Here is a 12,650-nt window from a genome sequence, read left to right as displayed (position 1 = left end):
TCATCTTCAGGCTCTCTAAACCTTTTTGCTGCTGGTTTTTCTGTTCATTAGGATACATGGTGCTATAATTTGACCCGAAGGGTCTGTTTTCTGCACTGGTAAATGGATTTTTTTTCATTAGGGCAGCCATCATACTGTTCCTCTGATATTCAGTTGCAGCAGAGTCATTTGATTCGGTCATCTGGCCTGCAGTCTACTAATTAGAGATTGAAAAGCTTTGCTGCTTTTAAGTATATTTGCTACTTTTGTAGCTCTACTTGCTCCTGTAAAGTTGCTGAAATGCTTATATGAAGGATATATGCAGGATAACAACTGGGAGCTCATATAATTGGCTTAGGTTAAATAGTGTCCTAGTACAGTAAAATGTAAGCCTGCTGATTAGTAAACTGAATACATTTTCTGTGCGAGTCAGTAAGTATATTCCCAGTGGCTCGTATGCAGGAGTGCAGCATTGTGTACTAATCGACAGGATGCATGCTACTGGGCTGGGTGGGTTGTCCTTGGGAACTGGAGACTGCAGGGATTGATTTTTGCCAACACACACTTCTTATTTATAGTTTTGTTTTATTTATTTATTTGTAATCCCGCCTGCCTGTCTGCCAGGTGGCCTTGCTAGAGGATGTGTTGTGATGCTGCAGAGTGTTGTCCCCCGGCAGTTGAAGCGTTTTCACAACCTAGATATGGATCTTTAAAGTTTTTACACCGTCATATTGTTATATGTCACATATGCTCAAATGTTGTGTGGAAAAAGCACAAGGAGCCTTGGCTTTTTTACATAGTGACTGCAGATATTTGCCTCAGAGCCATCCTCCATGGAAAACAAGATCTTTTTTCCAAACATTCCACTGTATGTTAGCAACTAAATCCTCAACAAGAGATATGTAAAAGAGACACAAGTTTGCATATTCATGTGTAGTCCCTATGCAGTAGGCTGAGTGTTGATTTCAGATTCTGTAGCATAAACTGGATGCATCAGGCATCAGCAGAATTGTGTGGTGGGTATTAACATGAAAGGGTGAGAGGGTGAGCTTTGATTCGTCCATTACACAGACGGCACTTAGAGGCACAGAAACTGCTGCGCTTGTTAACTGGATGTAATGGACAAATCAATCCAGGCATTGTTAAATTCAAAGTAGGGAATAGGGGCTCATGCAAAGAAAATCCTAAGCAATGTGGCAACAACACATTTTTTTGTATGTGTAGTATAGCATAAGCAAATGTTTTCAGCTGCTGTACACATCTGAAACCAACAGAGGAGGTGTGGTTTATTGAACCTCAAACCATTTAGTGTTGTGCTTTCCGGTAAACCAATGAAATCCGATACAGATGTGTTCGATCTAATTTTATTTTGTTCACCTCGAGCTTGCTAGTGTGATCTAATACCCTACCGTCTGCAAAGCCTTATCGTCTTTTTCATAAAGCAGATCCTGAGAAAGGCAAAAGCAATACTCATGAGCATGAAAAACAGTTGAACATGAGCTCCATTTCAATATGTTTGTCCATCTCTTATTATAAATCATAATACTAAGTCTTGCATAAGTATTCATACGCTTTGAGCTTTTCCACATTGTATGACATACTAAACATAGTGTCTAAGTGTTAAAGAACCACAACATGTATCTATCTATATGATTGTTTTAAAGTACCATCAAAAGAGAAATGCTGCAGTACCTGTAACAGAGGTTGTAGGTTTGAACCCAACAAACAGTAAATGTATTTTAAAGGATTCCTTTTTGTATTTTCTAAATTTTTATCTGCTTTCTTAAATCAGTATTTGTCAATTTAAAATTTTTCTTTTCCGTTCACCAAGGAAGGTTCTGACTGTTCTTCCTGCTTAGGTACTGAACTGCATTTCAAATCACCTGGTATTGGAGTCTCTGGATGGTATCCTGGAAGGAGTGCCATCTGGGGATTCAGTGGGGGGTTTTATGTCGATGTGGGTGATGATGATGTTATGTACAATAACTAACTCTCTCTCTCTCTCTGTCTCTCTCTCTCTTTTAGGATTCCCTCATCCTGGAGAAGAGTGACATGCACCACCCAGTCTGCTCCTTCCAGGATGACTTCCAAGAGTTTGAGATGATTGATGATGAAGATGAGGATGAGGAGGATGAAGAGGATGAAGAGGAAGAAGTTGACCCTGATGCACCCCCGTCTCCCTCTGCATCGCCTCCTCCCTCCCCTATCCTGGGCACTCTGAAGAGCAGACCCACCACATTGAATCTTACCACCGCTGTGTCGCAGGTATGCAGAGTCAGTATTTAATCACCCAGAATGCACTAACCTCATGTAAGCTCTTTCTATTAGCCACATACAATCGTTTATAATACTGGATCTCGTTTACTAGGATTCGTTGAACAACAACAGCAGTCTGTCCCCAAAGAAAGGAAGTTGGCAAGACTCTTTACGTAATCCAACTTCACAAGGTAAGCTCATCACATTATCTGTAAAGCACTTGATGGAAGTTATTTTATTGTACAAAACAAAACGTAGTGAATATGAAAAATAAATACTTCCAACTCTCCACTGAAGTTCAGATAGTTTTGATAGCTTTGAACTCTGTCAAAGTAGGCCCTTTCCTACTTTCAGGTCGTCTGTCTCCAACCCACTCATGCTTGGAGGATGGTAGCCATGTGACAGGCCAGTGCAGAGCCTCTCCACTTTCCCAGGCTCCAGGGTTGCAGAGCAAAGGTACTCCACCAAAACAAGCAGGGGAGGGCGGGAATCCCCAATCTCCTCATAGGCCCCTCCTCTGCGACCTGGAGGGCAACAGACGGGAAAGGCCAGAATATGGTAACACGAAGGCCAGCCCATCAAGCTTGAATTCCATCCCCATTTACATCAGTGTGATGTAGTGCTGTGTTGTGGATTTGATTTAATGTACAACTTGAAAAATCATTGAGCTTTTTTTTTTTTATATATATAGACATTCGCTTATATCTTGTTTTAATGAATATTGATCAGTAAAAAACAGAGATTAGCCTTTATTTTTGTCAAGCATGTTGAAATTTCTCTATCTCAGCTCCTTAGATTGTCTACCTTTTATCTCCGTTTCATCATCATCAACTTCATTAAAGTTGCAAGTGCTGTGTTTTTTGTTGTTTACCATGTTTTCTTTCTGCAACACTATTATCTTTACAGGATCATTTGGCCAGCACAAGTCCAACCCATGTCCTTCAGAGTTTACTGACTCAAAGGCAGACCCAACAATCCAGACAGCCAGAGTACCCTCTGTAGACGAGCACTCCCAGTGTTCAGACACAGAGGTGGACCATGACCTCAACAGTGACCACAACCATAAACACTCAAACCGGCGTGCCACAGACACTTATACAATCACCAGTGAGTCTGGTATGGAACCAGAAAATGATCCTGACCCAGATGGTACCAGTCATTGTTTATCATCCACGGCTCCCATGGGAGGGAATGAAGGTGCTGATACACCCTTGTCTGATGAAGAGCTGGAGAAGGACTTTGAAGTGGAGTTCATGTGCAAGGAGGCCTATGACATGGTTTGCAAGGAGAATCCATCATCTTATGTTGAATTCCCTTCGATTGAGCCCTCTGAGCCCGCGTCTTTCTCCAGCTATCACTCAAGCCGCTCAGAAGCTCCAGACCAGTCCAACCATTCAGATACTCAAACAGCTTCTGCTGTGGAGCCAGAGGCTAATGATTCAACCTCCCCATCCTCAGACCCAGGGATAGCAGACATGAACCAACAGGGTTATGTGACTTCAGACCAGGACAAGGACCTTAGCTCTCCAGGTTCTGATTCTGAAGTTGAAGGGGAGCTGGAAGCAGCATTTACTTGTGGGGGTCCTGTGGTTTCCAACATGATCTCCTCTATTTCAGAAACGGAGTTGGACTTGACAAGTGATGAGAGCAGCAGTGGACGTTCGTCTCACCTTACCAACTCAATTGAAGAGGCCAGCTCACCAACATCCGACCAGGAACTAGACCCAGATACCGAGTTAGAACAGGACAGTGGAATTGTTGGCCTCAAAACATCTCTGCTCTTGGGCCAGCGTGATCCAACCAAAGAAGACTCTCTTCTACCTTCTCCTTCCCCTAATCCCTCACCTACTATTGCTACCCCCTCACTTCTTGATTCACCCATCTTACCTCCTGAGTCCTACGATGATGGTCAGGCTCTGATGGGGATGCAGAGTGTGGATGATGAGCTGGCTTGTGAGCACCAGGCCGATCCAGATGAGACGCTGCCTCCAGCCCAGTGCTGCGACGATCGTCTGTCCAGACCAATGGTGCTCGAGATAGAACCAGACCATGGCCTAGAGAGTTTCAAACGCTCCTTCTATCTGCCAGTGGGGCCCAGACTAATGCCATGTGCTGATGAGTATGATGAAACAAGTGAGGGGGAGTCCGAATCAGAGAGTGAAGATGACCTAAGTGAGAATTCAGACTCCCCATGGCTTCTTAGTAACTTAGTAAATAGGATGATCTCCGAGGGCTCATATCCAATTAGTTGCCCCGAGGAGTGCTTTAGGAGGAAGGCATCTGTGTCTGATACCATCTCCCCATCTTCAGACATTGGAGATGGAGATGATTTTAATGACGAGACCCAGGATAAGAAAGCAGATATAGAGAGGTCGCAGGAAAGGGAAAAAGAAGGCAAAGGCTACAGAAAAGAGATGATGGAGCCAGAAGCAAGTTCTCATCTCTACATGAACAATCCTACTGGTGATACTATAAGCCCACTGATTTTAGAGCGCTGTGCAAATATAGAGGAGGAAACCTCCTTGTATGCCAATATAGACTGTGATAAGAACTCCACAGAGAAGCTATCAAAGAATGCTGGGAGACCAGAGGACGAAGAACCTAATAATGACTTAATGATGGAAGGCAGAAGGGATTTAGACTCGCCCAGCCTCAGCGAGAGTGTGATAAGTGACAAGGATGAGGGGCGGGAAACGGAACCCAGGCCAACAAGTCGTTCATCTGCATCTCTTGAGCGAATCACAGAGGTCAAAAACAGTTTGACGCTCGACATACCGACCGCTCAGACCAATCGCTGCTTTAGTCTTACCTACTCTACTGACAATGATGAAGAGGAGGACGATGGTGACTCTTATCCTTTCATGGGTGGCATGAGGAATCAATCGTATGGTGGTAGTGATTTAGAACTTGATAGCTCACCACCGATTGACTCCAGTGTGCACAATCATCCGTTACCTGATCATGACCTCCCACTGTGTGAGAAAGACCTGATTCTCAGGCAGTCGAATGAAGATGATGGACTGGCTTATGACTCCATGAAGTACACACTTGTGGTGGATGAGAATACAACGCTGGAACTAGTTAGCCTTCGGCGGTAGGCCTAACATTGTTTGAAAAATGAGAAAATAGAGTACAAAGTGTCCTTCAATTTTATCTGTGATGAACCTGTATTTTTTGCTGTTTTGTTCTTTTAGGTGCACCTCGGTTTTGAGTGATGACAGTGAGTTGTCTACCTTATGTGATGAAGAGCCATTGGAGACCAGCAAGGTGGGCTACAGGCACGACAATGAAGGAATCAGGCCAGAACTTTTGAGCTCTTCGGAGGACTCCTCTCCAGAGGCTGATCTGCCGTTTTCCAAGAAGTTCCTAAACGTGTTCGTCAACAGCACCTCCCGCTCCTCAAGTAAGCAGTGCAAAAATATAAATATTTTAATAGATTCTAAGATAGCTTTCATTATCACATTTAAATAGGCAAACATCTTAGCTCTGTTTAAACACAGCAGGCATAAGGAAATACTGTAGATCTGACTCAACTGTCCCTTTTATGAATATTTTGCTTTAAAAGTTTAACATATTGCTGCCTTCACAGTAGGTATCCTCTCCTACTATGAAGGTACCTCCTTAATACTAAGTGTAAAAGGGGGAAAAGAGTATTTCCTCAACAGCATTTATTATGTTTTCTGACTTTACCGCATAACACCTCCCAGCTACATATTTTGCTGAATACAGAAAACAGACATCCACAGCAAAGGGATTCACAGCAGCAACAAACCTGCAAAGAAAAAAATGAAACAAGATGTTTGCACTGAGCAAATGAAATAACATTTTCCTGATTATATCAAAATGAGTCATTTGTAATTTGTCTGTCTTCCATGCAGGCACAGAATCCTTTGGACTTTTCTCATGTACCATCAATGGAGAGGAGCGGGACCAGACACACAGAGCAGTGTACAGGTGAACCTTTAGGGTTCATGTAATCAGATAAGTGAATAAAGAAAGTATAAACTATCCAAAACATCTCTTATGTGTTGGCACATGATTCGTAAATGTATAAACCCAGAGCATTAAGTTGGAAAACTCTTGTATAGAGAAATTAAATGTGAATAATGTGGTTGACTATGTTCTGAGGCAATCATCAACACTTAGGCGAAGAGAAAATGTAATGGCTACTTGTAGAACTGGGTGGTGTTAGGTTGCTGACAACAATGAGGTCAGCTGCCACGCATCTCCAAACTAATGAGGAAAGCCCACAACAGCTTTCACTGTGCAAAAGAGGTGTTCTTTCTCCATTCTTCTATCCACAATGGAAGACCTTATCGAAGCAAATGTAGCATTTCACAACAATATCATTGTTTTGTCTTTGCCTTGTACAGGTTCATTCCTAGACATGAGGATGAACTGGAGCTGGATGTGGATGATCCTTTATATGTGGAGGAAGAAGAAGATGACTATTGGTACAGAGGCTATAACATGCGGACAGGAGAAAAAGGAATCTTTCCTGCCTTCTATGCCCATGAGGTCATAGGCCAGTCCAAAGAGTTGCTGAGTGAGTGGTGACATGCATCTGCAGTACTTTTTAACATTTCATCGAACTAAGGATTACAAAAGCGTAACACATTTGTTTTGCCCTCTGTAGGCCTGAAAAGGAATCCAGGGTGGATTGAGACATTCAATGTTCAGTTTTTGGGTTCTGTTGAGGTTCCTTATCACCAAGGCAATGGCATTCTCTGTGCTGCAATGCAAAAGGTAAGAAAAGTGAAAATATTAAAGCATACATACATTCTTTACAGTCACACTTAAAACACCCTTGTCATGAACATGAATGTCAAATTAACTTTGACTACATATTTTGCTGAAAACGGAAAACAAACATCCACAGCAAAGAGATTCACAGCAACAATAAACAAGCAAAAATATTCTCTTTCCAGATTATTTTCAATATATTTTAAGAACTGGTATTTTTAAAACAAGTTTCAGTTTATGGTGGATTTTCTCTAATCCATTCTGAATCAGTGATACAAACACATTCAAAAACATAACTGTGCTTCCACGTATATTTGGATAAATGATCTTAACAGGTTAAGAGAGACACCATACATTTTTGTAGTTAGGAACAAGTACTACTACTACAACCATGCTTTCATTTGGTATAGCATTCTCATTTTTAAAAAACATCAATACAGATGGGCCCAGAACAACAAACCAACAATCACAAAGACATTATAAATATTTTTAAAGGCTTCTTGGATGTCATTCCCAATGTAATGACCTCAAATTATGGACCATGCTTAAAAGCTCAGTTCATGCCAGGAAATCAACCAGTTTAAATGAGCTCAGCCAATTCTGCTATAAAGAGTTGATAGCTACAAAACATATGTGGTTTCTTTGCAACTTGAGAAGGAATAATATACTAAATATCAGTGGAGATGTATATGTTTAGTTGAGCCTGTGTTGATAAGTTTGAACCAATGTGAATTGAGTAAAATTTGCATTACATTCACATGTGTGTACTCAACTCTTGGTTTTAAAATTTATTGAAGTTGTACAATCATTCCATCTTGAGGAAAAAAAAAAGCAAAAAATAATATAGGTCATCAATAATAGCCACAATTAATGCAACGTTCACTCTGTAGATCCCAAGCTTATGCAAACTTCTGACTGACACTACATACTTACCTAACACCACCCTGAAAAACTATCAATAGCCTCATGAACACACTTTTTGTCATGTAGATTGCGATGTCGAGAAAACGGACGGTGCATGTACAACCTCCTTCTCTCTGCGAGCTGGAGATCAGCTTGCAAGGAGTTAAACTAATCATGAGTTTGGACGACGAATATGACACCCTTGATGAGGTACAAATGAATAAAAACAAGAGACAGAACATCCATCTTGTGCAGAGTAATTTTACTTCCCTCATTCATCTACAATCTTGTTCTAAATTCTGTCCATCTTTCTCTTCTCATCCCCAGTACGACAGATGTAGTCACTTCTTCCAGATGAAGAACATCTCTTTCTGTGGATGTCATCCGAGGAACAACTGGTAAACTGTCCTGTCCTCTGCCCTCCTATTTTTACTGCACACTAACACCTGACTGATTGCATCTTATTGCTCTCATCTCTTTGCAGCTACTTTGGCTTCATCACCAAGCATCCAATGCTGAACAGATTTGCTTGCCATGTATTTGTATCCCAGGAATCCATGCGGCCTGTGGCTGAGTGTGTCGGGTACGTCTGTGTTATTAAAATGTTCATTAATGCAATCCAACAATAATCAAGAAATAGTAAAATTGTTTTTGTGTCTGTTGGCTCACAAGTTAGGTCTCATACAAGCAAAATCAACGTTAGGATCTTCTCCGTATATGTTAATAGCTTCTCTGTTAATCTTTCTGTACTGTATCCATATTTTGGCCTCATATTTTCCCAAATCTTCTCTGTCTTCTAACAACCTTAAAGCTAAATTATTTCTTTCCTTTGTTTTTGGTCATTCCCCTCACCACTCATTAAAAAGGATTCTTTGCTCTCCACTATCTGAGTACATTGATGGTGCCTGACAGTCGGGTCAGTGATTTTAGTGCCCATCTGTTCTTGAATGTCTCCGGATCAGAATATGTTGTGTTATTTTTGTTTTTTTAGATCTTTTAGTTGCATGCTAAAAGAATGTAGTGTGAATGGAATCAAAGTTTGGATTAAACATTAAAAGTCAAAATTGATCATTTTTTTCCCACCCTAGTTTTAAGTGGGCAGGAGGTGACAACTTAAAAGATTACACTGAATGAGGCATTTCTCATGTCGCATTCAGCAACTATATGTCTGAATAATTAAAGCCGCAGATACGTCACTGTCTGTGAAAATATTAAGACCTGACAGCAAGGCTCAGGTTTACCTATTGGCTTCTCATACTGCCTTCTGTAGACACAATCACAAGAACTGAACCTAAGTAGGACCTGCGTTTATCTTCACATTTTTGTTTTTTGTGCTGTGGTACCTGGGTATTCATTCTGAAACATCAAGACGCTAAAGCAAATTTTAAGATGCAACACCAGTCCCCATGTCTGTTTTTTTTCTTCTTTTTTTTTCTGCAGTCGAGCCTTCCAAGAGTACTACCAAGAACACCTGGAGTACGCCTGCCCTACTGAAGACATCTACCTGGAGTAGAAGGAGCACACATGATGACCCCTTTCCTCTATAGCCAATGTACATTGGTTAAGTTTTTCACCAGAGGACACTGTCAGTCTTTCTTTACCATTATTTATGTTCCTCCAGGATCACTGTAAAATATTTTTCTGCATCCTTCTGAAACTGGGATCATCGTTTCTACAGTAAGCTATTTATTAGACTGATTTCATTTATCCCTTTTCCTGTTGATTTCCCTGATCGCAATGCATTGATTGCCTGTTTCTTTTACCGTTTTTCTTTTCTATGATATAAAACTAAAAAGCTGAGCACCTGTTTATTTAAAAAGTTCTTGTTTTGAACTTACATTATACCTACTACGGCTGTATCACTTCTCAATGCATGGCTGGTAGGGTTGCTGCACACTGACACCAACAAATACACATATCCAAGTGAATGACAAGCAGCTCAACAATCGTAAGGGAATGGTGTAGAATCAAAAGGTTTGTAAATATCTTTTTGTTTTGTTTTGGTTTAAAACAGCTAACTTGCTTTGTACGAAAGAAAATGTTGGAGTTGATTAGAGAAAGTTAGCGGCTCTTTTACTCAACCTACTCCCTGCGTCTTGTACAAGATAAAGTGTGTGTTGTAAATACGTGTATAGAAAGTAGACAGACATACATTGCCTCATTGAGTCTGATTGGGAACACAGACGGGACTGATTTTGCTATAGATTTTGATCTGGGTAAAAAAGTAATAAAACAATGGCTTGCCCTGATGGGAGAACACCAGATGTAAAAGTGGAATAAGTTTGGAAAAGTTGACTTGGAACCAACTTTTAATGCTATTAACTCCTTTAGTGTTTTATTCACATTGGATTAGATCCAGTAACTGTTTGAATCATATAACAGCATTGATTTTCCCTCCTGTCCTGACCTGACTGTTGTCTTGCTTGTTGACGTTTTACCACAAAGTAGCTTTCATGGCAAATTTACCGAAACTCAAAAGTGCCACAATTCAATTAATAAATACATTGTTTTGTAGATATTTATACATGTAATAATTCAAAGAAAAATAAATGCATTAGTTGAATTAACAAATATATCTTATATTATTTAAAATGTTCAGTGTTTTAACAAAATCAAAATTAGAAGTTTGCTTTTATTATATGTCAAAAGGATATGTAATTATCTTAGTGTTTATTTTATTTATTAGCTTTGTAGCTCTGTTTTTCAGGACCTCTTGAATTGATTTTATCTTTCTGTCTAACCCATTGAAGGACAGGAACAAACACTGCTACAGGCAAGATGACTGTTGTGATCGTTAATCATTTAGACATTACAGACTATTCAGAGTAATAACATGATTTTTTATAAATCTATTCATCATCAATAAATCTTTTTATAATACTGTTATTATTATCTATCCATCCATGCTAACATGCTTATCTTTAGTGGGGCTGTGAGGGGTGCTGGTGCCTATCTCCAGCGGTCAGTGGGGCAGGACAACACAGAGAGTCTGCATCCACAGGTAGAACATGCAAACTCCAAGCAGAAAGACCCCGGGATTCGAACCCAGGACCTTCTTGCTGCAAGGCAGCAGTGTTGCTATCTGCGTCACTGTGCAGCCTGGTATTGTTATTATTCTTGCTCTCAATATTATTCTTAATATTTTTTTTCAACTTGAAGTGTAGCACTGGAAATATAAAATGAATACTTATTTTAGCACAAAACCAATTACTTTTTATTAATGGTTTCAATTTAGATTTGTGTATTAATATATTATTGACATATTAATATATTAAACATTTATTGACTTACTTAATGCATTTATAAAAATGTTACCTATATGATCCTATTTTAAATATTTATCAAATAAAATATTTATTAATTAGATTGTGGCATGTTTGAGCCAAACAAACAAAATCTCACAACATTTAAACCTGCAAAATCTGCTTTGCTGGAGAGTATTTGATATTCAGGTCAAAGCTAGCTGAGGCCCCCACAACAAGCCATATTCTCAATGTTTTGACTGAATTATTGTGGTTTTGGGTGATGTGTTAGCCAACATTCTGTTTTATTTTGAATTTTCTGAAAGAGACTAGTTGGAACAGTGGCTGCATGTCAGTGACACAGTAAACAGCTATTGCTTGGTCTAGGTATCAGTGAAATCTAACCTTTTCTTAGAGCTTTAAAGAGAGTTTTTATAGTCGTGGAAACTACCAAATAGTCACCGGTTACCCATATTTATTTAATGCTTCTAGGCTTGTTAAAGATGAAATAATGCACTCAATAATCTCCGCTGGTGTTGATACTGCGGAAAAATATATTTTTAGATAGGAGAAGAAGGAGGTACACCCAAAACCGAAACGGGCACCGCAGTCATCTGATATTTGAAACTCAGGCTTCCAGCGGCAAACATTGCTCTTGTCATCTTAGCCAGATATTTCGCGTCTTTCTCTGCTACGTTCAGTCATAATGAAGAACACACTCCGGATCTGAAGGATTTCAGTGGTATAAGTCGACATGACAGGAGTGAGAGTTTTATCTATATATCGCTGTCAGTTAGGTCATGTATATACAATAGAAAATCTAAGTGCTGTGTCCTTTATGTTGAGTATGTTGACAAAATGAGTATGTAAAATGAGTTTAAAAATTCATTATAAAAAAAAAAAGATCACAACCAGACAAAAATCCCTAAAAACAAAGAAAAGACACGTGATCTGCAATAATTTAATTTGAATGTGTTATGTTTCGCCTCTCAGGTGGAACTTTCCTGCTGGCTCCATAGTTTCTACACAGACAGGCTTTGGCAGCACATTTAGGGCACATCTGTGAGCTGTGGGGCCACCAGTGTGCGAGAGCAACCCTCTGCACCAGGTGAACAGTGGAGTTAAACCCACTCAGATGCTACTGGAAAACTATCGTATCGCGTCTTGCCCGTTGTGGTCATCGCCTCTGAGCAAAAACAGCGTGCTCCATCTCTGATCTATGTATCTACTTGCTTCTGACTACGTTTTCTATCTTGTTCCAGCCGAGTTAAAAACCCCGTCTCTTCAAAGCAGCTCCACTAAAGGATGAGGATGGTCTAATCCCATATAGCCACCGAGAAATACAGTTAAACCAAACTTTTGACTTTATTACTTCAACAAGATTCATCACTGTATACCTAGAGCAAAACAGTATGTGAAAAAGCCAACATAACCTATCTTGTATCTTTAAAAATTCAAGGAAAACTAAGAAAAATTGCAAAACGACAACAAACAAACAAACAAAAAAAATCACTCTGCCTTGTCATG

The 12,650-nt window shown here is 39.9% G+C and overlaps 1 protein-coding gene across 2 annotated transcripts in view; it reads left to right on the top strand.

Moving 5' to 3' along the window:
• Positions 1 to 12,619, top strand: part of mapk8ip2 (mitogen-activated protein kinase 8 interacting protein 2) — a 31,889-nt gene extending 19,270 nt beyond the window's left edge. Inside the window, exons 3-14 of one of the 2 annotated variants that reach the window (XM_028039242.1) lie at positions 2,005 to 2,244; positions 2,348 to 2,426; positions 2,590 to 2,793; positions 3,142 to 5,329; positions 5,430 to 5,638; positions 6,114 to 6,189; positions 6,609 to 6,781; positions 6,872 to 6,981; positions 7,969 to 8,091; positions 8,209 to 8,279; positions 8,366 to 8,464; positions 9,322 to 12,619. In XM_028039242.1, the coding sequence (XP_027895043.1) occupies positions 2,005 to 2,244; positions 2,348 to 2,426; positions 2,590 to 2,793; positions 3,142 to 5,329; positions 5,430 to 5,638; positions 6,114 to 6,189; positions 6,609 to 6,781; positions 6,872 to 6,981; positions 7,969 to 8,091; positions 8,209 to 8,279; positions 8,366 to 8,464; positions 9,322 to 9,394 (3,645 nt within the window). In that variant the 3' untranslated portion in view covers positions 9,395 to 12,619. The remainder of the gene's footprint in view (positions 1 to 2,004; positions 2,245 to 2,347; positions 2,427 to 2,589; positions 2,794 to 3,141; positions 5,330 to 5,429; positions 5,639 to 6,113; positions 6,190 to 6,608; positions 6,782 to 6,871; positions 6,982 to 7,968; positions 8,092 to 8,208; positions 8,280 to 8,365; positions 8,465 to 9,321) is intronic. The other variant, XM_028039249.1, reaches the window with a different exon arrangement.
• The last annotated feature ends 31 nt before the right edge of the window (positions 12,620 to 12,650 follow it).

This window comes from Xiphophorus couchianus, chromosome 2, assembly GCF_001444195.1.
Source record: "Xiphophorus couchianus chromosome 2, X_couchianus-1.0, whole genome shotgun sequence".
Taxonomy (NCBI): Eukaryota; Metazoa; Chordata; class Actinopteri; order Cyprinodontiformes; family Poeciliidae; genus Xiphophorus; species Xiphophorus couchianus.
Note: the sequence above shows the minus strand (reverse complement) of the source record. Positions and strands in the feature narration are given on the sequence as shown.